Source organism: Cryptosporidium andersoni, assembly GCF_001865355.1.
Source record: "Cryptosporidium andersoni isolate 30847 chromosome Unknown contig_8, whole genome shotgun sequence".
Taxonomy (NCBI): Eukaryota; Apicomplexa; class Conoidasida; order Eucoccidiorida; family Cryptosporidiidae; genus Cryptosporidium; species Cryptosporidium andersoni.
In genome coordinates, this window is record NW_027122797.1 from 127,287 (window position 1) to 154,650 (window position 27,364).

A 27,364-nucleotide genomic window follows, 5' to 3' on the forward strand; every position below is an offset into this window, starting at 1 on the left:
ACTTATTACGAAAGTGTAGGAGGTAAACTTTACTTTGTAATATAAAGAAGAAAATAAGAAATTTTCATTCTAATATTAATTACTGGGGATTGTTATATGTAAAAGAACTGAAATGACTGGTGTAGAATGTGAGAATAAATCTACAGTAGCTGAAGAGAAAGTGGTTCCACGGGTTTTAGAGAATAATACTACAGAACAACCTAGTAATACTGGTGAAGGAAGTGGTGATGAGAAATATTATCCAGAGGAAGAGATCACTGAGGGTAATTGGAATACTCCGCAGGTTGAATTGAAGCAGGTTGAAGTGATGACAGGAGAAGAAGATGAGGAGGAATTTTGGAAACATCGAGCAAAACTATATCGCTTTGTTAATGGAGAATGGAAAGAGAGAGGAGTTGGTAATGCAAAACTTTTGCAACACAAGGAAACTAAGAAAATTAGATTTCTATTAAGGCAAGAGAAAACTTTTAAGATTGTTGCAAATCATTATGTTATTCAGAAAGGTAGTTTTTGTAAATTAACTCCTAACAGTGGAAGTAACAAAATTTGGGTTTGGACTGTACAAGACTTTTCAGAAGATCAGAAACTTGAACAATTTGCTTTGAAATTTGGTCAGGTCGAACAAGCAGATATTTTTAAGGAAAAATTTGAAGAAGCTGCTGTTATAAATATGAAACTTTTTAATGAGTACACTAAAGAGGATAATGAGCAAGAGATTGATAAATTAGGTAAATTTAAGATAGATTCATCCAAAAGTGAAGAAAAATAAAGAACATATAGATCACATATTTACTTACACCTAGATATACCATAAAATATTAAACCATTAGAATTTACTTTAAAGATCTACTTTTGTTTAATATTAATATTTACAAAAAATAACTTTATTTATTTATTTATTAAAATTAAGTTGTGTCTAATTTTGTTTACATCAACACCTATCAATTTATGAAGTAACTTCAAAATGACGATGCATGTAATTCTGTCTCGTGGACCCGCCATCACGGGTATCGTATTTTTATTGCATAGCTAACAGTAGTTCTAAAAAAATGAAGATACCTATTTCTTACTATTTAGTTGTAATATATTTTGTAAGTTTTAAATAGTTATTTATCAGAAATTTTAATATAGGTAATTTTAATTAACTTTGTTCTATAGACTTTCAAGGCAAATCTTTGTAACGGTTATATTCAAGAAATCCCTCCAGAAACAAAATGGCAACTTATCGCAAAGGTTATTAGAAGTGAATTTTTTGTGGTATGTTTGAATAACGATAAATTGTTTCTCATTAATTTAAAATAGTTCAATTATTTACCTGTATACTTTACTAGTGGGGGATGATCTTTTTACAATTTGTTATATTCATTATAATAACTCAATTATCAATATGTAAGTGATACAAATAAGAATAAATTCAAAAGTATCAATTAATTATAAATATAATTAATGATATATCTACTTAATTTAATATCTTATTCATTACTTTGCACCTTATCATATTTGTAGCCCGTCCAACTAACACAATATCTTCATTATCAAATATTCAAAATAAGAGAAAATAAACTAAAACTTACTAATAACCGTTATATAAAGACATATATATATTCAGTAATATAAATGTACAGGGAATATATTAGCACCTTAATGATAACATTGAATAATAATTTAGAAAGAGTATATCTGATCACTTCACACATTTTAATAAAATCTATATATCTACAAAAGCTATATAATAAGAACTTCATCTTTTTAAATATTATTTATTTTATTATATTTAGTGAATTATTGGGTTGTTTAAAAATATTCATAGTTTAATATATCTGTATAATCCTCAATTAGATATTTTTCAGTGTTTACCTCATAAATAACTGAATTATTAGTATACCTGAATTTAATCCCTTCAATTATTTGAAATTCATTAGATTCTTTGTTTAATGATTCTAAAGTATTTCCAACAGTAGTCTTCTCAAGAAATTCCAATGCTATATTTATTGGAGATAAACTACCTGACATAAGTACATGTGATGTAAAAGGTAGAGTCACAATTCTAGATTCTGGGAAATTCACTTTTAAAAATGGAAATGCAAATTTTAATGGTAATACTGAATAATTTCCTCCCTAGATGAACAATATTGGAAACATATCTTTTATTTTAGCTAGTCTTTTATAATCATATCTTTCAAACAGTCTTCCATTAAATCCTATTTTAAATATAGTGGACCACTTCATAATGTAATAAGGATCGCAGGAGCTGGGTGATACTATTCCTAGTAAATCTAAAAAAACCCTTCATAGTTTTGAAAAATATAGGGTATTTATGAATAATCTTAGCTAAAGGACTAAATATCTTTGAGAATTTATATAACTTAGGTGAATAATACCTTGAAATTATACCTGCCGGGGCCAACAAAATTAAACTTTCTATATGTTCAGGATACTTTACTGAATAATTCACCGATTAGGCCACCAAGAGATAATCCTATCAATATAATCTTGGAATTAGACCAACCAATAGCTACTAATAATTCACGAAGTTGCTTTACAAAGTCATCTATCTCAAGAAGACCTTTTATCCTCCACTCTGATAATCCATGTCCAATTAAATCATATTACAATAAATGATACCCACGATCTACGATAGTACCCCTCCATATATTATATCCTTCACCACAACCAAGGAGACCATAAACAGTAACAATTCCTTTATATATGGGATTATTTGTACCAAATATGTGATATTTCGTCCTACCACTGGAAAGTGTTACATATCTATTATCTTCAATAGTTTCAACTCCCCTTCCAAAACTTCCTACAGCACTTAAATATAGAATAAAAAGTAATAGTGACTTTAATGTCATATTATACAGTGATAGTTTCTTCTTAAGGAAACTGAGAAATTTCTGTGACTACCTTATTTGTATTTCTGTATAATGAATAAATTCTTAAATTCACGTCTTAAGTATCTCTACAAAGCGCTTAAACCATATATATATTGAAACAGTCTTTGGTGTTAACAATTTGGTCTTTTCAATTAGTAATTAAGGAATATTGTATGAAATATTTAGCTTATATATCGAAATTGGCCTATATATTATTTATGTTGAATAAGATTTATTAGCTCAAATGTCTTATTCAATCAAATGAAGTGTCGTATACTATCTTTAAATATTTCTAATGTCAAGAGAGATGTTTTCATCAACTCTATTGGTGCTTCTATCTTGTGTGGTATTGGAGACATATTTGCTCAAATTTATGAGAGTAAAATAGATAATGGTACAATAGAACATAACATCCCCAATATGTCATATAAAAGTTATTCTATTATAGATAATGAAATTCTTCTAAATAGTGATAATCGGATATATAAGTTATATAGATTAATGAAATTTAATTTAGAAAAAAAGAAAATTTATATTGATAATTTGAAGAATTTGAATTTGATAAGAACATTTGTTGTATCATTAGAAGGATGTATAATCAATGGGATCTTGTTGACTCCATTTTACTATACTTTAGATTATTTATTTGATAATACCAAAATAAACCTAATTTCTCAAGACAAATCTAAATTATTAAATATTAATAAAAATTATATATTAAAATTTTATAATAAAGACGTTTGGTTAGTTGTATTAAAAAAAGTTATTTTAATTCAAACTATATTTATACCATTTTCACTTGGATTTTTTCTTTTCTTAACTCCAATACTGGAGATAACTTTAAATAATATTTTTAAATATGATAGATCATTTAAGAATAGCTATTTTCATTTAAAATCTGGAGTTAAATATGGAGTTAAAGAAATTAAAGAGAAATTTTTAAATACATATATTTCAAGTTGGTATTTTTGGCCACTGTCAGACATATTTAATATACGTTATTTACCTGTTTCATATAGACCATTATGGGACTCTTTTGTTGATATATTATGGACATGTTTTATATCATACTCTTCTCATAATAAATTAGAAGCTCAGAATTATAATATTTTTAATAAATATATATATAGTCATTGAATATTTATATATATTATTTACTATTTGAGCGGAGATAATATAAAATATTAAATAAATAGCTATTATAAATGATAGAGGTAAATCTTTGAATATACTTTAAAGTTAGTCTTATCAATGTTTATATTATGAAGATAATTTAAGGAATAATATTACACAATAATTTACAGATATAATTGCTGTTTATATTTTATTTATGATTTAACTATTGGTTATATAATTAGTATCTTTATTTTCGACATTACCATTACTTTGTAATTATTTATAATTATTACTTTAATTCTAAATTTTGATTAAAAGATATTTACAAATGACTTTAGTATAATAGTTTGATTCTTTAATTACGAATATTTATAAAATAAATATTCAGTGATGTAACTTCCTTTATTTTAATTTTAATAACGTCTGTAACACGTCAATGCATGTGAATTTGACCGCTCAATCATCAGCAGTAACTCATGCATCGCGACATCGCGTGATTAAGAGTACCATGATATATTACCTGTAATAATAATAAAGTAATATTTTAAGAATTTGAGTAAATACTAGTGCTGATACTTAAAGCTACTTTATTTAAATATTAAGATTTTTCTTATACTAAAGCCCAAATCAGCTCTAAAATAAACAATCTCAATAAATAATAGATGCTTGGATTCGAAACATTATAGAATATTTGTCTTAATTATCATTTACAGATATCACTAATATATTTATGTCTTCCCTGTTGATTGTTGGTACAAGGGAATCCAGTAATTGGCGACGAGTCAGTGAGCATGTAGGTCATGTAGCAAGTAAATGCATTATGGTGCTGATGCAACAATATTATTTTTTGAAATGGCTAGTAAAAATTTTGATAATTTTGATATTTACACTTTTACCATTAATTAATGAGATGAATTCCGTAGTACCATTATTATCTGTATTCGTTAGAGATACAGACTGGTTACTAGTACCCTCTATATACAATAAGGGAAAAATAAATAATGATTTATTAATTAGAGTAAATTCATGGGAATTCATTGCTCTATCTTCATTCACAAATGAGAATGAACAAAAAGGATTTTATAATGATGGATATAATGTACCTAAATATGATATTAAAGAGTTTATACGAAAGAGGAAACATAAATCTAAAGTAACAGATTCACTATTATCTTCTGATATTAAACCATTATACGAAATAAAGGATGAGTTTTTGATAGATAATAGCAAAATTATAACGAGGAATTCTCGTCAATATCAAATATATATGACCAATTTACAAAACAATAACCATACACAAATGATCAAAGATACTAAGGGTAGCATATTAAAGTATGAATATAAGAAATATATTAAAGATCAAGTTAGTACATGTATAAGTTATTCATTATTAAGTTTACATGAAATCTTTAATATGAAATGCTCAATTAATAATAAAAGAAATAAGAATAAGAATTTGAACTTACAACCCAAAGTAAACTTTATTAATGTACCTAACAGTTGGTGCTCATTATATACTCATAAAAATAATAATAATGGTCAATATTTTTTTACCTTTATACTTCCAGAATTATATTATAAATATAAACCATCATATATATTTAAAGTAACAACACTAATATTTGTTGTGTTTAGATGGTGCATTTTACTATTTAGGATGGTAATGCAAGTCCTACCTAACCAAGATAATGATAATGCTTATACTGATAGAAGATATAATGATATTACTAGAAGTCAGTTAATATTTTATAATCAGTGCAGATCTCTCTTATCTTTTAGTACTTTTTATATTTGGTCATTATCTTCGGTATACTTATTATATGGTTTAACTCCAAATAGATGTACACATGTTCCAAGAATTGCATTACATGAATCTGTACAATGGATTCTCTGGATATCTCTTGTTACTTCTTGCTTAAGCTTTCAATTTGCAAAAATAAAGAAAATAAGACAAGGTAGACAGGAATATAATTCAGATAGCTATTTTGGAGAATTACATACAGATGATACAGTATCAGAGACAATCCATACATCACAAACAACAAATGAACAAAGTACATCAAATATCTTGAATATTCAAAGTACAACTCAGAAAATCTTGGGCCATGCATTGATTATTTTGGCATGCTGTGGATTTGGCTTTTCTTTAAGTGGTAGTGTAATGTTGTTAACTACACAAATAACAAGTCCATGGATAAACTCAAATTTAGTAACAATTATATGTCAATGTTGTGATTTACTTTTACGTGCTTATCTTGGTTTATTACACAATAGTATAGATTATGAAACTAAAGAGAGATCAATCAATTGTTATAAGTATATATTCCCTTATTACTTATTAAGAGAAGAAGAAAAGGTCAACTGCAATAGTGACGGTAAACGTGAATGGATTGTAAAATCTATATCTAATCCTCCTCCACTAATATTTAGACATTCTTTTATATCTATAAAGTTACAAAAACTTTCACCAACTTTTTATATGCAAAGCTGTTTTGAAAACAATATTAGATTATCAAATAAGGGAAGAGAATATTGCAATATAAATACATTACCGTTTGAAAGTAAAGTAGAGGACTTAAAAGAGAATGAAGAGAGAAGTAAAAATAATAGTTATGATAGGGAAAATACTTATTTAATGAAAAAGCTGTCATCAGAAGATTCTAAGTTAATAATCTGCCCTGAATTATCTGAGAAGACAGATGATAATTCTCCATGTTCATCATCATCATCAAACTATTCATTCTCTGATGAGATCTCTATTTGTATGATATGTTATGATAGAGTAAGCAATATTGTACTCTCCCCATGTTATCATAGTGGGATATGCAGTAATTGTATTGATGAGATGATAAAGTGGACAGTATGCAAATTAAAAAAGTCACCTCAATGTCACTTATGCCGTTGTCCTATTGAAATAGCCTGGCAATTAGATAATAATAGAGACTTAAGGGATGATGAAAAGGAAAGTGGAGACTATTCAGCGGAGGAATATATTTCCCAGACATGCATAGAAGTTATATACCCCATATTAGTACAAAAAAAATGAAAAATTTCGATTTGAATATTTTCTAAAATCTTATTTAATATAGCTTAGAAATATATCTATCCCTTGTAACTTATAGGTAGCATAAAATCTATCATCTCATTAAAAAACTGAAGTATTTATAGATTTATGCCTGTATTTGCACTTATACTTTTAGAGTAGCTTGAAATTTCAATCTTTTGTATTTAATACTAAATTTAAAAATAAACTGGAATATAAGTAAATATATAAAGACGTTACATTTTTAATAATTAAAGAATTTATTCTATTCAAGAGGAGTTAGAGAACAAGTAGGAATTAATCAACATAATTTCTCAATAATAATAAAAATAGAACAGAATTTGAGCAATATATGGATTTTCTTTTACAATATCTACTTTTTATTACTACTTAATTCATATTGGGATGGAGAAGACATGAACTGATTGATCTTTTTCTAAGCACTTTGGGGACTGTCTTTTATTTTTCTTCATTTTATCTGAAACAGTTACAATAAGATTATCGGAAATAAATGAAACTCCTTCAATATTACAATACTTGTAGTCACAATCGTAATCTCTAGGAAAGTAATAAGTTTTCCCACCAGCTATTAACGACAACTTTTGAGGATCTAGAAATTCTCCATCTCCATAATTAATATTTCCAATCCATACTGCAGAATCTTCTTGAGAAGTAATGGCGACTTTGCTACCTTTGACATCAATTGAAGAATAATCTTGGAACTTTACTTCTGAAGGTACTTCAATCATTCTAACAGTTTTCCATATACATCTTATCAATTGTTTTGTTATATTAGAAGCACCAATATCCGAATTCTCATTTAAATCATAATTTCCATTTTTATACTTGTTGGTATCTTTATCAAAATCCTTATTTTCTATATTTTGGACTACTTCTTGATTGTTCCTAGCTATCTTTATATCTGCTGGGGTATTATGTTGATAACTTATGTAAACTTTTTTCATTAAAACAAGCCTTCCATTACCTGGTTGTTCTCCTTGAACTCCTCCTAAACAATAGTTACCCTCACATAGTCCTAAAATATAAAACTCTCCTTGTCTTGTTCTTAATCCAACAGCACCTTCAAAACCCTTATTATCAAACATAAATAAATATTCAGATGCACAATTCTCTATAACTTCATAGAAATCCTGTCCATCTACATTAACTAATGCTAGTTCAATTATGTGCGAGTGATAATGAGGTTCTACAACTTTTGATTTCAAGTCATCTTGATCTTTCTTGGTTTTTCTATACTCTTTGTTCTCTTTTACCTCCTTTGTCTCTGTATATAGTGAATTCTGATAATTCTGATCTATTATTTTGACTCCCTCTAAGTTTGTATTATATGGGCAAAATTTCTCAAAAGACCAATACTTCTTTTGAATTTCAAAATCATTTATACCTTTTTGGATATCATCTAGATATTCTCTATTACTTGCAAATTCAAATTCTCCTTTAATATTATCTGACTTTTCATCTATATTGTCAAATATATACTTCAATTCTTTCCCTCTATTAATTTCTATCTTAGGATCTATCTCATTTCCATAGTTATAATTACCAAGTCCTTTCTCTATTATATGGGGAATAGATTCTCTAATTACATAAAGATGTCTTGTTACATTATCATAGATAATAGCTTCCCATTGAGAATCTTCCTTTGTTGGATCTGTTCCATCTAGTAAATTTTTAACATCCATTGGACGTCCTCCAGCTGTTGTGGTTCTCATATATACCAGTTTATTCTTATTTGAAAATGGAGTCAAACTTAAACCAAAGCGTCCTAAATGCCATGAATTATCACAAACAACCCAGATATCATCCCCAATAATTTTTAAATCACTAGCTTCAAATTTAGTTTCACTCTTTATATCTTTTGGTAGGGCAAAATAAGTTAATTCATAAACCATTTTTAAGACTTCTTTAGTATAATTTTTGTCATTACATATATTATTATCTAGTGCTCTTTTATTTAATCCTTGAGAATTATAATGACTTCCTGAATAATAACCAGACAAATCTGTTGTAATCCTAGATAATGGTAGTTTATCTAATAACCTTAGCTCAGAACTAGAATCATTAATAAATTCTTTGTCTGTTAAATTATCTAATGAAACATCTTCAGTCATATCTGATATACCAAATCTTTCAATTTCAAATTCTGGTACTATTTTATTCATTTCTTCAATATTTTTATTAGTTTTATCTGTATAATTAAAATCCACTATATAATCAGTTGAATCGATCATACTAATTTGATTTTTATATGGAGATACAAAACAACCCAAAATTACAAATACACAAACCACTAAAAATAAATACTTCCATATATTAAATTGTTTATATGCACTGTGAATTTGTTCATTTAAGCTATTATCTATATTATCTAAACTTGTGGGTCCAATAGATAAATAGTTGAAAGATGACTCTTCATCTGGATGATACATAATTTATCGTATAATTATAAATATATATATATATATATATATATATCAATTACAATATATTTTTAATTTCACTACCTATAAGTGGTAGTCAATTGATAAAAATCAAATACTATAATAAAATATCTTACGAAGTTGAGAGTTTTTTAGCAAATAATATAAATATTGAGTATATAATTAGACTAATATTATAATATCAACCTGAGATAGGATTTTATAAGTAATGAACATTTGAATCTAATATATACACGTATTTATGTACTATTTAGTGCGCAGCGAGCGAGAGGAACTTGCAGCCTTGCACCGCTCTGTTATTTACAAGGTTAAACTCATTTATTAAAAGCATATTTTGCTAGAAACATAATATTAGAATTTAGAGCTATTTATCTTTAATATATGATTGGGTTAATTTAGATATTAGGTGTACTTCGTTGTATTATTTAATTTTAGGATTTGGAAGATAGTTCAGATCAAGATATGTAATATAGCTTTTTTAATTATAAATACCTGGAATATATCCCACATAACTTTTATAAGTATATATATACAGAGAGTCCATTACAATAAGATCACATTTAAGTACATTGACTAATATTCACAGTGTCTATCTGTTCTGTTTTAAATTAGTATAGATACCTTAGTTTAATAGACAAAAACAATAAAATGATACCTACTCATATAACAAGACTTACCTATCATAACTCATTAAGTAAATATTATTAAGGAATATTGTAAAATTGCACTTTCCACTAAATAAAGACATGTAAAAAAAAGAGGCGCTCTAATGGCGCTATATGGGGTGCATTTTGGAATGTCATGGGGTGATTATTTCTTTTGTTATAAAGGGGCTACAATGAATGATACAAGTGCCTAACAGGGATTATAAATAGAATGCAAAGTAGCGAGACAAATGTAATACTACCTTTTACTGAGGAAAATGAAGTACATGATCAAAACAATCAAGTTATATCACTGAAAAAAAAAATAATTAGATCCATACTAATAGTTTCAACTATAATTCCTGTTGTAATAGAAATCTACTTTCTTATACCAAATTTAAACCTTTTATTCTCTAATAAACAGTGGATATATGTCCCAGGTTTCCGTAATTTTGATTGGAATGGTTCCATGAAGAATGGTATAATTTTACTACTTTCAAATCCACAGAAGAACATTATAAACTTAGGCGAAGATCATAAAGAAATAGATCACTTTAAAAATAATATTCTAAGAGATTTGAATATAAAAAAGAAAAATACAGAAATACTAAACTCACAGAATATAATGGGCAATATTCTATATAAAAATGGAAGTAACTTATTAAAAGATAAAGAAAATAATGAATTTCACATGGATAGTACTTCAATAATGATTCATAAAAATAATAATATTAGAGGAACAATTTCTGATGATATTAACAATTTAAATTTATCTTTTAGCAGTAATATAGCAAATAATGTGTCAATATTAAAGTTTTCAAAATTAGAATGTGATTGTCCATTAATAAGTAGTTATTACAGTGACTCAAATAATTACTCTAATCAAACTAACTCAGATAAATATAAAGGAAATCAATATATTCCAATTAGAAATAATGAAGAAACTCAGTTAGGGGAAACTGAACAAATACAGACATATTCAAGCATAGTACGAGTAAAAAGTATGAAGATTTCAAATATGCCATATGTAAATAATACAAATTTTTTAGTAAATAATAAATTATTTAGTGATTCAACTCAGACTGCAAGTCTATTTGTTGATTCAAAGAATTGGCTTGTTACTCCTATTACTGAAATGATCTTGGCCTTTATATTAATATGTGTAAGATGGCTGAGTGTACTTTGTAAAGTGATTGTAGAGTTTCTAACCTCAATTAAGGTGAGTATAGGAGGAAATTATTTGAAAACATCTAGTATGTTTCCATTAATATATATAGGATTTGCTTCAACATCTATTTTAATCATTGGTATACAGGGCCAAAATTGTATAACTTGGTGGTTTTTAGGTAGTAATCCTCTATTTATAATATATTCTCAATGGTTTTCTTGGATTATATATAGTATAGGGATTTTACTTTCTGTGATCCATTGGCTAATATATAAGTACCTAAACGTGTTAGATAAATACAAGTATATAGTTGATCTATTAGCAATATTTAGTTATACATCATTTGGACTTAATCTAATGATATCTTTGTGCCTCTGTATATTAGGTTTATTGAAACCATGGATTATTATGATTTGGGTTACAGCACTATATATGGAAATAGAAAAGAATCTTCAAAAATTCATACATCGAGAGACAACTTTCAACATGAGAAGTAATTTTGATATTAGAAATACTATATGGAGCTATTTATTATTTAGATCTAATTTTAATATAACTAATCATCAAAGAGGAACTTTAGAGCTAGTAGATAATAATAATAATAATAATAATAATAATAATAATGATAGAGAAAGATTTATAGTTATTCCTGTGAGTTCCACTTATTTTAGAATTCATGAAGTTAATCCAAATAGTTGTATTATAAAATTACCATTTTGGGGTAATAATAATATACAAAAGGATTATACTGTAAAAGTTGAGTGTAAAGAACAAATTGAAGTGAACTCTTTTTGTTTTTCTAACTACCCAAGAATAAGTATAGAAACACCCTTTGGAGATAAAAAAAGTGGAGATACTCAAATAAATTATAAAGTTACATCAAATATATCAATAAATGATAATGAAAATAAATCTCACCCAAATTTTGAACATGAAATTGATGAATTTGAGATGCAATCTGGAAATTGTTACTGTTCAATATGCTTTTTAGAATGTTCTACTACAAATATATTTTCACCTTGTGGGCATGGTTGTGTTTGTATACAGTGTTTGGGAGATTACATTGCTCATTCAGTTAGAATGAGGCAGCATCCTACTTGTCATATATGCAGAGAACGAATTTCTAAAATTCTACGAATTAGTTTAGATATAGAAGAAGAGTGGATAAAAAAGAAATCTAAAGATTCTAATTACATGAATAATAATAATAATAATAATAATAAAGATACAATTCCAACTGGCTCTTCCCATTCACAAGTATATAATGTAGAAGTAGTTGCAGAAGTTAGTTCAACTGATTATCAGCTAGTATCAAACAGCAATAGTGAGGTAAATAATTATGGTAATAATAATCTTGGTAATTCGAATAGAAGTCCTTTTTTACGAGTATTGTGTAGTGACTCGATTTTATGCTGTCATCCTGAAATACGCCGGCTCCTACGTCTACATAACAATACATTATCAAATAGAAACCCTCAAGCTTCTTCAATTACAAGAAGGGCTGCTTCAGTATCAGTAACTTCTATGGAAAGGTTAAGGTGTAGATCTACATTAAGATCTAGGCAGCAAAGATCTAGAAGTAATTATAGATCTTATAATATAAGAAATATATCAGTACCTCCAACAGTCACAAACCAATAAATATTTGTAATAATAGCTAAGGAGTACCACAATTAAATACTTAATATTAAGGTATTTAGTATTTCATCTATTTAGTGCATGGTTTTCCCCTAATAAGCTAATAGATCCATTAGGATTATTTAAAATCTCGTTTATGGTGGAATAATTTAACCGCTTATAATAGTTTTTAGGATGAACCTTTATTGGTTTAAACTAAGAAAATATTCTATTTTCTACCTAAAGTCAGAGGACTTTTCATATACACTTAACTTATTTTCTAGTATGGTATTTATAAATTTATTCACTTATTTATCTTTTTGAAAAGATCGATATGAAGTTACTACTGGACCTTATTATAGCATATAGTCAGTTATTAAAGGCGTCAAATTTTTTTGTTGTATAATTTCATAAACCCCTAAGGATTAGTATAAGTATTTATACTTTGTATATATTTGTAAATTGTCTTTTTTTTTTATTGTTATAGCTATTATAACTAACTTGAATAAATATCTGCTATATCACAAATATACAGGTTAGAGATATATCTAAGTTATAAATTAATAATCTTACCCTAACAATGAAACAAGAGTATGAAATAAATAATTCTAATGATTTATCAGATTTAAGATTAAAATTTAATTGGGATTTAGAAGTTAGAAAAGATGTATTGCAATCTCTATATAATTCATTAGATTCATCCATATCAATGTATGAATTAAGACAAAGAGATATATACAAGGAAAAAGTAGATAATAACGAATTAAAATATATTAAAAAGAAAAAAAAAATTATAAGGAAAGTCAATATGAGTTCACTTGGTTTCAATGACTTATTTACAGAAGAGAATATGGCATCAGTTATATTTGATCATATAATATCAACTATAATTATATCACCTTCTATAAATACGAGACTAGAAGCATTGACAATTCTAGAAGAAAATTGTTTATATATACTTGGTAATCCAGATAACATAGAATTAGACTATAGATATTGGTATCGATATAATTGTACTTTTAGAGTATTAGATGATATAATATGTGTAAATCTCAGAGATTTAGCTAAAGTATGCTTGGGATTATATGAGGCTAGTACAGAACTTGCAGGGAATAATTCAGTAAATGAAGAGAATTTATATAAAGCTTTAAAGTCAAAATTTTATATACACTTTACTGTAACACTTCAATCTCAAGTACTTGTAACATTAACTTGTATTATAATTAGATGTAATATATACTCAGTACTTCCTTATTGGTTCTCAAGATTAATTGTTAATTTATTTCTTATTACTAAGGGTAGTATTTTATCTATGAGATATAAAATATCTCAACTAAAACTCAGAAATATTGAAGGTATGAATATTTTAAAGTTATATGCAATGGAATGTCTACTAGAGTTAAATAGAACATATCCTGGTTTACTTAAACCTCTTTTGAATGACAAGATTTTAGAAGATTATACTTTAAATAAAACTGAACTAATAAATAGGACGACAAATTTAAGTAATACTACAAGCTACTCAGATACGATACTAAATAACACAAAAAATATAACAGATAATTCAAATAAAATGCATATACAAAGTATTGAAAATTCTAATATTTCAGATAATAATTCTGAAGACTGCAATAATAAAGAAGAAAATTATTTTATAAATCAGCAAGATGACAAGATGAGTAATGAAGATTTAAGTAAGATAGATTTTAAAAGTGATGAATTGCTTTTATCTTTTTTAAGTGAAAATATTAATCCAATAATATGGCCTGATTGTATTGAAAATACAAATAATTCAAAAATACAAAATAATACTAGCAAGATCATATTCTCAAATGATTTGTCTATAGAGTTAATATCATCAATAGCATTGAATATTATTTCTAATTTAGAAAATCCTTTATCAAAATATACGAAAAAGTTTTTAACACATCTTATGTCCTATATAATAGATAATCTAAAAATATCATCATGCTGGAATACCCAGATATTAATTCAATTCTTAAATAGAATTGTATCGATTTTATCAATCCCCAGTAATATTTTGGAATCTGCAATGATACCATTCAAATATTCTTTTAGATTGCATGTAATATTTGAAGCTATTGAATCTGAACATGCATCTTTTAAAAAATCTAAATTATCTTTATCTTTATATACTGATGCAATTCATAGAGTTATTAGTATCATTAATAATTTTCAGTTATCTATTCCAATTAGATTATATTGTACAATATGGCTTCAATCATTATTTAGTGATTTATTGGAAAAATTAATAAGGAATTATCAAAATACCAATTCATTAATTTCAAATGACTCGGTGGATATTAAAGATTCGACTAAAATACTTTTAGATGCAATGTTAATACCAAGTTGGTATGATCCTACAGCATTAAAATACAATAAGACATGTCTATGGTTATATTTGACATATTATTTAAATCATATTAATGAATTTAAGCAACCAATTACAAATGTATATAATTTATTATCCTCAATGACAGAGTTAATGTTGTTAAAATCACCTATTGGATCTCATTGTGCTTATCTGAAAATTTTATACAGAATAGCTGCAACATTTGGAATGGATGAAGAATTTATTAAGACTCTTTTTAATTATACTTGTCATAATATTAATCATTTAACAGAAGTTAAGATTCCCTATTTAACCCAATTGCATATTCCAAATACGATACAACTAATCAGTTTTATTGTTAGTGATATCCAAGAATCTAAGTACAGGTATGTTTTCGATTTTTATTTATTATTATTAAATTAAAATAATTATGTAATTTTTTAATAAAATATCATTACAGAATATATCTAGATAAATTTATTGAATATATACTGGATTATATTAAGACTTTGACCGATCCAAATGATATTGAAGTCTTTCTTTTATTTTTGATATATTTATCTTTTGAAAAAAAGAATCTAAAATTAAATCATAATTTACTTTTATTACCACTAAATAGTATTCTTATTGATATTCTGGAGTATATAATAACTGTTTGTTTTGTGAATACAAATGATACAGTTACAAGGTGGATAACAGGAAATAAGATAATCTCAGTAAGTTTTTAAATAATATACAAATAAATATGTTTTATTTCTAATATTATAAAATAACTTTAATTTTTAATTTTTAGACTTTGTTAGTTATTATATCAAATGAAGAATCTAGCTATTATAAAAATGAATATTTTAGTAAGATATCCAATTGCCTTAAGGAATACTTAGATATTTTTGATGTTGAACTCAATAATTTCTTTAATTACATGGAAATTTTAGTTGGTAACTGTTCCAATGATATTATAATTAAAATATTTCAGCTTGATGGATCTTCAAATACATATGATCAGATAACCAATTATGACATATTTGAAGATAACCTAAATTCTGAAGATAATACACTAGTTAATGATATTGATTACAGTTCAATAGTCAATTTTCATTTAATACAACATTTCAGAAGTGAGTTTTTAAATATTGATGATAATGGAACTGCTATTTTTTTTTATGAGAAAAGTCAATCAAGTTATAAGAATAATTCCATTATTTTCCCATTTATATTAAGTTTAAAGAATTCCATAATTTTGCAAGATATAGAAAATAAAAATTCTGAAACTTGCCTTTATGCTATTGAGATCCATTTTGATTATTCCGATAATTTATATCATATAAGTCCTGTTATAGTACCTTTTTTAAAACCTTGTTCAATTCCTACTAATATTGAGGAATCTATTAAATTAAAAAGTAAGGATATTATATGTCATTTAAATGGTGATAATAGAAGTGAAAATAATGAATTGAGTACTACTTATAGAAAAAATAATGGTATTATATATATAGATAGCTGTAATGTAATCGTACTATTAGATGTTTACATTAAATTCCCAAAACCATCTAAAATCGGTGTTTCTATGGAATTTAGTGATGTATATGGAAACGTTTTAAAAAGAGAACTTGAAGATTTTGAAATTGAACTTCAGGATTTATTTTTACCTTCTCCTACAGAGAACTGGAATAATACAGTATATTCATACATATACAAACATTACAAACAAAATAAAGATAATCAAAATAAGATTTTGGATAAAAAAATTGATTATAATAACTTAGAATATCCTTCTGGAAATGTTGTAACGTGTAATAAAGTTCTTGATATAAATAATGAAAATATATATTGTCAAATTAATAAATGTCTAATTCCATACAATGTTGCACATGAATCAATAGTTGAACTGATTAATGGGGAATTCGATATTGAAGAAAGTTTTGATTTTCATCATGATATATTAATTTCTGAAAAATATAATATAGAGAACTATTGTCAACAAAATTATAGGGATAATGATATTTTGATGCATGTTGATTACAAGTGGTTTTGTATATATTTGCTCCCTAATTTTCATATAATTCTTCAATTTTCAATTACTTTGAATACTACTATTATTCATTTCTATACAGATTATCCAGATATTTTACTTTATATGGATATATTATTTGATAAATGGTTAAATTCATAATGGTATTTAGTTGTAACAAATTTCATGCAATTATTTGTCAGTAAATACTACTTTTAATATATAATAATTCACTTTAATATATGTACCTCCTTTTGTAGATATAAAAAGTGATTAAACTAGTATTTTTTTTTTAATATTAATATTTCCAAACAGATCTTCCTTTACAAATTAGAACACTTATTGAAAAGTGATATATTTAAGTTAATAAAAATAAAAATTGTTTAAGTGGAATATTCTCTTTATTAGCTAGTTATTAAGTGTATAGTCTCACAAAATTTGAAGTTTAGAGACTTATTTTCTTTAAAGAAAAGATCAATAATTTATTAAATAATTCTAAAGGACTAAATTATTTAATAATATTTGAGATTATATCAATATATAAAATAATAGCTTTATAGTTTCTTCATGTAAATTATAATTAAAAAAATTATTAATAAATTGGTTTATACTCTAGAATCTTGAATGTTTTTTTTTTTTATTTCTTTTTTTTAAAGATCCTTCAAATCGTAAATACAAATATTTTAAATATGAATTCTGCTAAAGTGATTTATTAACTCTTAATAATAAGATGCATAAATACAATATAATTTGAAGCTTTATGTACTAATTTTATATTAAAGACCCTAAAAAGTATTATTTAGCACGTTATTGTAAGGCTGATAATAATAATAATAATTCCCTGGTTAATATTTTCATTATAATTCATAACTTATATATAGTATACTATTCTTTTATTGTACGCATTAGTCAAAAATAAATAATAGTTTTCCATCTCTGATCATTATTATTGTAACTTTTAATTCTTAGATTATATTTAGGAGTTAATCTACCTTAGTTTTTAATAAATATCTTGATTTCACTATTTCTATTTTCATAAATTCTGTTATCTACACTTTACCAGTTTCATTAAGAATATATTTATTACTATTCTTATTATTAAACTACTTTTTATGTAATATTGTATTAAATACTTTTTACATATTCAACTATCACTTTTTTCTTGCTTTCCAAAAATTGCAGATTACAACATTGCACTTTATAATAAATGGCAACTTTGATTATGAATCAATCTAATTCAAATTAATTAATTAAAATCACATAATTATATTTTTCAATTTTTGTTTTTTTTAAAAGACAAATTATCTGAATTATTTAAATTTTATTGAACAAGCAATTTATCTTTTGTATTTAATAATTCCCTTGATTCCACTACCTAAAGATCCCAATAGTTCATCACTAATTTGTCTGTAAATCTCTCCAATATATTTTTTACCACGTACTGTCACACTTATATCTGAGTCTATACTTCTCTCAAAGTTACCATTAAATTTATCATACCTTTGCTTTTTGAGTATTTCACCATATTCTAGCATCTCTTTTAATTTATATTCCTTATCAATTTTGTTATATTGTTGATCCTTATATTTTGTATGCTTATTGCTTGCTATTCTAGTTTTCTTTTTATAGGCTAAAGGGGGGGACCTAGAGAAGGACCTCTTATGTATTCTTGTGACTGATTTATCTTGATTACTACTTTTCTTATTAAATTCTCCAATAATCTTTCTATGTCTTAGTTCCGCACTTTTTATAGTTACTAGTGGGTCCTCTTTCAATCTTTTAATAAGTTCTTCATTCCTTATACTCGGCGGTACTGACTCTTCATCACTAGAATCATTTATTTCAGTTAAATTTCTTGGTATCTGAGTGCCTAATATAAGAAGTAGTAAATTGAAGATAGAATTAGTAAATATAGATTTACATAGATAATCCATTATAAATTAAATTATACATCATCTGTTCAATACCAATATATCTATTTGGAAATTCTAAGTATTGCACTTACCTAACAAATATATTTCATTATCATCATCTCTCAAAACTTTTGGATCATAAAGAAACTCCAATCTCTCAGTATCACTCATTGGAAATTCTAAATCATCAATATTTCATTATATTTGATCAAATTTTCCACCTCACTAAGGATCCTGATAAACCCAACTAAATTGCCATATATACCGCCTATAAAAAATTAGAAATTACTCGTACCTTGATTTAAATGATTTACTGTCATCTTGGGATATTTATCAAGTGGACCTTAAAAATACAAAGTGGAACTTACTAGGATGTGGTGGTATGCATTTTGTATTTTATACAAACTCCAATTTACAAGTCAATTTAAAATATAAGAAAATCGATTGCTTTAGACAATTTAAAGAGCATCCAACTACTTCATTTTCAATTATAACTCCTCAAACCTCTAATCTTAACTTGCAATCATTAGAAATTCGATATTATGTTTTAAAAATAGAAAAGCAGCCTTGTAATAAAGTATCAGATATAATATCGAAAATAACTTTCCATATAAATTGTCAGTACAATTCACGACTATCAAATTATTGTAATAAACCAATTATCCCAATTATTTCAGTTAAAAAGACTAGTTTCTACTTTTCTTGGCTTGAAATTAATTTATTAAAAGTTTGTATGGGTTCTGAACAAATATGTAGAAAATTAGATAAAAGAATGATGTATACAAATTACATGCATTTTAAAGGGATGACAAGTATTATACCAGCATTATGTGTAGACCAGTTTATGTGCAAATATTTTTGTATTGAATTCAAACCAAAATGCGCACTTCCTTTAGTATGCCCTAATATAAATTTATATATTGACTTATACAATACTGTACTAATCAATATAGATGCATTTGGAAGTCATTTGAATATTTGTAATATTAACAATGAACTTTTATCAATTATCAATTTTTTTGAAAAGATGTCTGATAATCTTTTTTTGAGTCAAGTAACATTACAAAGAGTTATAAAGAATAAAAAATTAAGCTTATCCAATATATATAATCCCCAAAACATTTATTTTTCAAATAACTCAGATATAATAAGTAATGAATTAAGAAAAGCTATAGAAATATCTGGCAATATATTTAGTAATATAAGAACTGAGAATTATGACTCATATATTAAAATGATATCAGATGTAATATTAAATAATAGAGAATTGACAAATAATTTATTATATTATCAAGTATATTGTGCTGGACAACAACCTTTAGCATATTATATATATATTTATTTATTAGAAAATAAAATTTTAAATAATACATTTATGGATATGGTAAGAACAGAAAAATTAGACATTATGACACTTAAAGATACTTTAATTGCAGATCCACATCTATTATATGACAGATGTTTAGTTAAAATGCAAAGAAATTTCCAAATTGGGTTAAATATATTAAGTAATTTGATAAATAGAAAAAGGGAATATATTTTTGAGGCAAATAAATGGCTTTCAAATTTTTTTCTTGGAAGATCTATTTGCGATTGTTCAATGATTGTATCATTATATTGTAGCTATCAGTATAATTTATATTTACAACTTTCCAATTTTAAATTATGGAAGATTATTAATATATCTAGAAATACAAGTACTGATTATAATATATATATATGGGACAGAATAGTAATAATTGATATTTCACCTAAGCCAGAAAATAAGATATTTCACTGGAAAAAACAATTTGTAAATATAATATATAAATTACAGTTAATTTCATTTGATTAATTCTATTTCTACTTATTAACTTTATTAGATACTTTTCTTCATTATCCTTAGATATAAATCAGATAATTGATAATTTATAATAAATTATGAAGTTTTTTTGTCATAGATACCCTATTACTTGTTCTATTATAACTGCCTGTATTACTATCAATGCTGAAGCGTGGTGTAATTGATGCACCACGTTGCAACCTCAGCATTGCATCTTCAGCTTCATCAATATCATTGCTTAACTTCCCATTTTTATCATCTTCATGTATATTAAATGCCTTATGAGCTAGTAACTTTTGAAAATTTTGCATACCAATTTCTGCATCATTAAGAAGAGCAATACAATCATTTAAGAATGCAATGCTTTCCATTGAAATAAATTGCATCTTATAACATTCGCTTAAGATATCATCAACTATGCTTGATCTACAGATATTCTCATCAGATGAATTATTAATATTTCCCAACTTATTATCTCTCAATTCAGAGTTGTCATCTTTTAATACTTTTAATACAGGAGTAGGAGAATAATCATTAGAATTGCCAGTTTCATATGAATTACTAGTACCTTCATTATATTTATTAATATTACTTAAGGTATCCCCCTTATTTATTATTTCATTAATTCCATTAAACAAATGCTTCACATATTGAAGAATCCACTTTTTATCTTCCTGATTATCAAATTTATTTATATTTTCTATTTTATCAATCTCAGGAGTATTTGTTAAATCCCTATTTTCACTAAAATTATCTAATTCAATTAATTCCTTTAGTTTATCTGCTTCACTTAATGCATTCTTAAGTTTCTGAATATTTGAATTATATATCCCAATTTTATTTTTTAATACTTCTCTTTCATTAATAATACTATTATAATAATTTACATTATTATTCCTATATTCCTTAGCCATTGCACATTTAACATCATTAAATTCATTATCTTTTTTCCATCCATAATCTACAGCTTTTATTAAAAAATACTTATATATTCCATTTATTGCTTTATTTACTAATGTATAGTCTGAATTAATCCCAATATCATCTATTTGAGTAGTTAAATTTTCAACCAAATTTAATTCCTTTCTACAAATCTGCATTAAACGTAATAATATACGACTATCTAAAGAAATAGAATCAAAAATAGAATAATCTTCATATATATTGTCTCCTACTTCCATTGATTCATTGTAACATTCGCTATTTTCCATATTTACTAATAGTTCTTCTGCTGGATCAAAATTTAATTCCCCAAATTTTAATGGAAATTTAGATCTATCTGATTTATATCTAGTTGAAAATCTAACTTGTTTTGACGATTCATTACAAATTTCAATACTTTTTCTAAGTATACTATTTGGTCTTATTTTCTCTATTTTAGGTGTTTTCTCTAAATCATGAGGTAATATATGGGAATTTGGAGAGGGACCAACAGCAATATCATTAGTTTCTTTTCTGTATTCTCGTTCTTTATTCCTATTTAAAACTACTTCATCAAGATTATTATTATCAATAGTATTACGTAGTGGAGTATTCCCACCTACTATTGCATCACATTTTAAGTTCTTGGGTAATTCCGAAATTGCTATATTTTTCTTATTATCTAAATACTTTGTTTCATCTATTTGAGTACCCTTACTTTGTAAATTATTAAAATTAGCATTATTAATTGAAGTATCTTGGAGTATACCATGCTTTTTAGCATTAACATTATTCCATTTATTATCAATACCTCTAATATTTCTAAGTGGAGTTTCAACACAATATATCCCTTCATCACTTCTTAAATATAATTTATTATAATATGAATTCCCAGTATTATAATTATTTCCTAAATTAGAACTACCAAGGGGAATGTTATATTGTTTATAATGGTTACATTGAGAATTTCTATTTTTATTTTCATCTCTTAATCTTGAAATATCTTGATATTGACTATCTAAATGTTCTTTTCTTATTTTATCTAGGTAGCTTTCATGTTCTTCATATCCACTTGTAACTAATTTTGGCCAATAATCTTCAGTACGAGGTAATGGTGGTAAGTTAGAATCACCCTTATCAATACGTGGTTTAATAATTTTATTTAAATTTTTATTATTTTTGGAATCTTTTCTACTCAAGTTATTTGTTATTATTGATTTAGTTTTAGTTTCAACAAAGGACATATCGTCATTCAATATATCAACCATGTCACAGTGCTTATTACATGAAATAATTGTATTATTATTTAACAAATCTCGTCTAATACCTTTTAATTTTATCTTCTCAGCTGGATTTTGATATATTGGTAAGATCTTTGAATTACATTTTGCATTTCCAGGTTTTGCCGGATTTGTTGATATATGCGGAGGTAATAATTCAGCAGGAGTTTCTGTTGGATTCCTATAATAATTTTCATTTGGAAGATAAACTGGATTTAAACAGGGATCGATATCTCCCATTGCAGATTGATATTTCCGCTTCCTGGGCATTAATTGTACAAGTCGCTTCTTTAAAGGACTTGAGTTCGTGGAAACTAAATAAATATAGATATCAATCAAATTTCTAGTTGTAACATCAATTAATAAACTCCAATTTTACTTAATTATCTTTACGAAGGGTTAAAAAAAAAAAAGATAAGATGAAAGACAATAATTTTTGTGTGTGGGGGAAAGGGAGGGACAATACCGGCATTTGCATGTGTCCACTTTAGTTTTTTTTTTTTTCCCTTTCCTTAGTATTAGGTCAATTTTTTATATATTTATAATTATTAGTAATTTTTTAAAATGATAAAAAAAGGTTGTATTGACTATTTACTAACAAATAATTAATATATTTATATCTATCAAATTAGATAATCAAAATTATAAAATATGAGAGATACACTTCCATTAAAAGAATTCTTTATATAAATAAGATATAATTTATATATTTTTAGTAATATAATATTTATATTCTATTTATTATATATTAAATTTTATGTCAGATCTATATTATTATTTAACGCATTGTATACCGCTTAATAAATCGTTAGGATTCTGTATATTATGTAAGTAAGGCTTTTAAGTGATAATAAAAAGGGGTTCTTCAAATATAATATGGTTCGACGTAAGCATACGGATGAATCTATTCAAATTTGGAGCCGTAATCATGAAGGTTCATCATTACTTTATTGTATATTTACAAATATTATGGGGGCCTGTTGTTTAATAAATATGCTATTTGGTTATTATATACTATATAATAACTATAAAATTCTCTCCAATCATCCGAAGTGCTTAAGAACTATTATATTTACTTTATTTGGCGAATTACTGGTATATATTGCCTTCACTATTTTTTTATTAATTATTCGTATATTGTGTGGAATTAGAGCAAGTGTTCATTCTATAGCCACTATTAGCTTATTAAGTACATTTCATCAGATAATACTTTACTATATATGTTTTATCCTTAGTATTGGAGTTCTAATAACTCATAAATATTCTATAAATCTAAATAATTCAACTTTTTTAAGTTACGTTTCATTACCTTCTTCACTAGGTAATCCTTTACAAAATAAGTTGTTACATTATTATATAATAGAAGCCTCTTTAACTGGAATAGAAGTCATAATAACTATACCGATTGTGATTAGTTTGTGCTGGTATAATTTGTCGAGATTATTTGACAAGATAATGGGTAAACCAGTAGTTCAATTCTTCTCAACAAACATTCCAGATAGCTATACAAATTTCCAAGATTATGAAAGTAAAATGAATCTTCCGAACAAACCGATATTAAATATACAAATTATAGAGAATGTCTAAGTAATATTAATAGGAGGCACATAAAAAGAGTAGAAAATAGAATTGGGGAAAAATAATCAGCAGTATTAGTTCTAGACATACTTATTAGATAATTAGGAATAACTTCAAATAATATACCTTATATATTCAAGCGGCTATATTATTTCAAACTAATTAAAACTTATTTGATTCATTACTTTTATTAACTTATATAAGTAATACTATGCCTAAATTTTATTGTGATTATTGCGATATATATCTAACTCATAGTTCTACTGGTGGAAGGAGACAACATAGTCTAGGTAGAAAACATATAAATAATAAAATTGAATTTTACAGAAATCTAATTAAAGATCCTAATTTTGATCCCCCAATTTTATATGATAATAATTTTAATGTTATAGGGACTTTAGGACCTCATAATCAGCAACAACAACCCTATATGATGATGATTGTACCTAATAAATTGGATGTATCACAGGCTCACAAATATGACAATAAAGTTAATAGAAAATTTGGAAATTCTTATAAGAATATACATAATAAAGATCAACATAATAATCAATATAATAATACCAATAATAGTACTTATAATTATAATAGTCATATTAATAGCCGACATGTTAGAAAGTAGTACTATGAATATAATTATACATATATATATATTTATTACTTATTCAAGAAATTCCAAATTCCTCCTATTTATATTTATGAATTGTTGTTTTATCGGATATATTATGTATATATATATGAATAATTATAAGAAATATTGAGGTATTGTATTTTGAATATTTTTTCTAGCCTCACCCCTTCTAGGAGCTGTATCAAATGTCAAAAACTGTTTATTTTCAAATTCATCTAACTCCATAAGAGCAGCTTGATTACCACATCTATAACAATAATTTGGAGCACTAAATACTGTCACTACATTGTCATCATGAGCCCAAGTATAACCATCCATAGTTAGTTGATGAGCTCTACATATTGTTGAAAGACCATTTGTATGTATAAATTTCTGACTTACATCAGGACCAAATACATAACCTGCTCCTCTAGGAGACATTGACCAACTAAAATAATTATAAATGTTATGAATAAAATAAGATAATAAATATATAATATTTGAATTAATATAAAGAATAAGAGATATTTTAACTTACCCATTTTTCTCATCAGGATCAGACCATAATAAATCACACATTGGACCCTCATGAGGTATTTCCTGAAATCTATTAATAGAATTAATATAATCAATTGTGTTTGCATTTGGAGAAAGTCCTCCATGATCACAAAAAATATGATGTTCAACTAAAGCTCCCAATGGTAAATAATCAAATACGTCTGTTAATTCATGCCAAATAGAAGCACTTCCATATTTTCTTAAACATTCATCATAAAAACCATATATTTGTGAAATATGTCTACATTCATGATTACCACGGAGTATTGTTATACGATCCTTATATCGTATTTTAAGAGCCATAATCAAACAAATACATTCAATACTATGATAACCACGATCAACATAATCCCCTAAAAATAGATAATTTACATCTGGTGGCATACCTCCTATTCTAAAAAGTTCCAATAAATCAAAAAATTGACCATGAATATCTCCAGCAATTGTTACAGGGCATTTGACTATTTGTACATTAGCTTCATTAATTAAAATTTCTTTAAGCTTAGAGCATAGTGATTTAATATTTTTACTTGATAATGGTTTACATGCAAGTAGTTTTTCTATACAAATATCAATATCAAATGATTCATTTTCTTTTAGATCTAATGTAAAACCATTAATAGTCGGTTCTGTAGAATTTAAGAGATCACCCTTCTCCTTAATTTGTTCAAATGAAGTTAATTCATTTGGAGGATATTCAGATTGTAACATTATAGATATAGTTTAGAAGATACTATAACTAAATATTGCACTAGAATCCTTTTTTATTTATCTTTTATAAGGTATAAAAAATGCTTGCAAAGCGCCAGATATACTATGTAGTTATAACCCACAATAATACTTTAAATCTTAAAATAATAAAAATTGTAATAATGTTAAATAACTCTCTTCTTGTTATTTCGAAATAATCATTAGTAATATTAATATTTCTATTCAATAATCATAAATATTGTGTTAGTTGAAAAAAATTGAATATATAATAGAAATATTATATATTTACTCTACCCATATACTTGTATATAAATATATATTTAAGAAAAAAAAATTAAAAGTATATATAGATAATTAATAATTCTTGGAAATAGGGGAATAAATAAAATAATAAATCCTACTATAAGGCGCCATACGCAAACTTAATTTTTACAAAGTGGTGAGGGAAAGAGGGGGGGTGAATAGAAGGTACTAAGCGCTACAATACTACTGAAACTAATTTTTTGCATGTAGAAACGAGTAAGAAGGTATTTTAATTTTTTCTTCCTTTTTTTACTTAAAAAAAATATACATAATAAAAAGAATTTAATTAATCAATAACTTCAATTTATTTAATTTAATGAAATTTGTAAATTTATGATATTTATATAATAACAAGATGATGATAATGAAATATAT

General features: G+C 25.5%; 13 protein-coding genes across 13 annotated transcripts; 8 read left to right on the top strand and 5 right to left on the bottom strand.

The window, feature by feature from the left end:
* Positions 1 to 112: 112 nt before the first annotated feature.
* cand_037920 (RAN-binding protein) lies at positions 113 to 769 on the top strand (the record flags this gene model as incomplete). The annotated part of the gene is made up of 1 exon (XM_067214017.1): positions 113 to 769. One exon carries the CDS (start codon positions 113 to 115, stop codon positions 767 to 769), a length of 657 nt encoding a protein of 218 aa, XP_067069830.1.
* A 1,025-nt stretch (positions 770 to 1,794) lies between these two features.
* Positions 1,795 to 2,858, bottom strand: cand_037930 (alpha beta fold family protein; the record flags this gene model as incomplete). The annotated part of the gene is made up of 2 exons (XM_067214018.1): positions 1,795 to 2,066; positions 2,630 to 2,858. 2 exons carry the CDS (start codon positions 2,856 to 2,858, stop codon positions 1,795 to 1,797), a joined length of 501 nt encoding a protein of 166 aa, XP_067069831.1.
* Positions 2,859 to 3,140: 282 nt separating this feature from the next.
* On the top strand, positions 3,141 to 4,016 carry cand_037940 (MPV17 PMP22 family protein; the record flags this gene model as incomplete). The annotated part of the gene is made up of 1 exon (XM_067214019.1): positions 3,141 to 4,016. The coding sequence occupies one exon, from the start codon at positions 3,141 to 3,143 to the stop codon at positions 4,014 to 4,016; it is 876 nt and encodes a 291-aa protein (XP_067069832.1).
* Positions 4,017 to 4,725: 709 nt separating this feature from the next.
* cand_037950 (zinc C3HC4 type domain-containing protein) lies at positions 4,726 to 7,041 on the top strand (the record flags this gene model as incomplete). The annotated part of the gene is made up of 1 exon (XM_067214020.1): positions 4,726 to 7,041. One exon carries the CDS (start codon positions 4,726 to 4,728, stop codon positions 7,039 to 7,041), a length of 2,316 nt encoding a protein of 771 aa, XP_067069833.1.
* A 392-nt stretch (positions 7,042 to 7,433) lies between these two features.
* Positions 7,434 to 9,488, bottom strand: cand_037960 (uncharacterized protein; the record flags this gene model as incomplete). Its single annotated transcript, XM_067214021.1, has 1 exon — positions 7,434 to 9,488. One exon carries the CDS (start codon positions 9,486 to 9,488, stop codon positions 7,434 to 7,436), a length of 2,055 nt encoding a protein of 684 aa, XP_067069834.1.
* An 888-nt stretch (positions 9,489 to 10,376) lies between these two features.
* Positions 10,377 to 12,953, top strand: cand_037970 (zinc C3HC4 type domain-containing protein; the record flags this gene model as incomplete). Its single annotated transcript, XM_067214022.1, has 1 exon — positions 10,377 to 12,953. The coding sequence occupies one exon, from the start codon at positions 10,377 to 10,379 to the stop codon at positions 12,951 to 12,953; it is 2,577 nt and encodes an 858-aa protein (XP_067069835.1).
* A 556-nt stretch (positions 12,954 to 13,509) lies between these two features.
* Positions 13,510 to 17,455, top strand: cand_037980 (uncharacterized protein; the record flags this gene model as incomplete). Its single annotated transcript, XM_067214023.1, has 3 exons — positions 13,510 to 15,668; positions 15,743 to 15,998; positions 16,076 to 17,455. 3 exons carry the CDS (start codon positions 13,510 to 13,512, stop codon positions 17,453 to 17,455), a joined length of 3,795 nt encoding a protein of 1,264 aa, XP_067069836.1.
* A 1,175-nt stretch (positions 17,456 to 18,630) lies between these two features.
* cand_037990 (uncharacterized protein) lies at positions 18,631 to 19,377 on the bottom strand (the record flags this gene model as incomplete). The annotated part of the gene is made up of 2 exons (XM_067214024.1): positions 18,631 to 19,163; positions 19,299 to 19,377. The coding sequence occupies 2 exons, from the start codon at positions 19,375 to 19,377 to the stop codon at positions 18,631 to 18,633; spliced, it is 612 nt and encodes a 203-aa protein (XP_067069837.1).
* Positions 19,378 to 19,588: 211 nt separating this feature from the next.
* Positions 19,589 to 21,040, top strand: cand_038000 (uncharacterized protein; the record flags this gene model as incomplete). The annotated part of the gene is made up of 1 exon (XM_067214025.1): positions 19,589 to 21,040. One exon carries the CDS (start codon positions 19,589 to 19,591, stop codon positions 21,038 to 21,040), a length of 1,452 nt encoding a protein of 483 aa, XP_067069838.1.
* A 74-nt stretch (positions 21,041 to 21,114) lies between these two features.
* cand_038010 (uncharacterized protein) lies at positions 21,115 to 23,499 on the bottom strand (the record flags this gene model as incomplete). The annotated part of the gene is made up of 1 exon (XM_067214026.1): positions 21,115 to 23,499. One exon carries the CDS (start codon positions 23,497 to 23,499, stop codon positions 21,115 to 21,117), a length of 2,385 nt encoding a protein of 794 aa, XP_067069839.1.
* Positions 23,500 to 24,105: 606 nt separating this feature from the next.
* cand_038020 (uncharacterized protein) lies at positions 24,106 to 24,816 on the top strand (the record flags this gene model as incomplete). The annotated part of the gene is made up of 1 exon (XM_067214027.1): positions 24,106 to 24,816. One exon carries the CDS (start codon positions 24,106 to 24,108, stop codon positions 24,814 to 24,816), a length of 711 nt encoding a protein of 236 aa, XP_067069840.1.
* Positions 24,817 to 25,018: 202 nt separating this feature from the next.
* Positions 25,019 to 25,429, top strand: cand_038030 (U1 zinc finger domain-containing protein; the record flags this gene model as incomplete). Its single annotated transcript, XM_067214028.1, has 1 exon — positions 25,019 to 25,429. The coding sequence occupies one exon, from the start codon at positions 25,019 to 25,021 to the stop codon at positions 25,427 to 25,429; it is 411 nt and encodes a 136-aa protein (XP_067069841.1).
* Positions 25,430 to 25,552: 123 nt separating this feature from the next.
* Positions 25,553 to 26,686, bottom strand: cand_038040 (serine threonine protein phosphatase; the record flags this gene model as incomplete). The annotated part of the gene is made up of 2 exons (XM_067214029.1): positions 25,553 to 25,865; positions 25,956 to 26,686. 2 exons carry the CDS (start codon positions 26,684 to 26,686, stop codon positions 25,553 to 25,555), a joined length of 1,044 nt encoding a protein of 347 aa, XP_067069842.1.
* Positions 26,687 to 27,364: the final 678 nt, after the last annotated feature.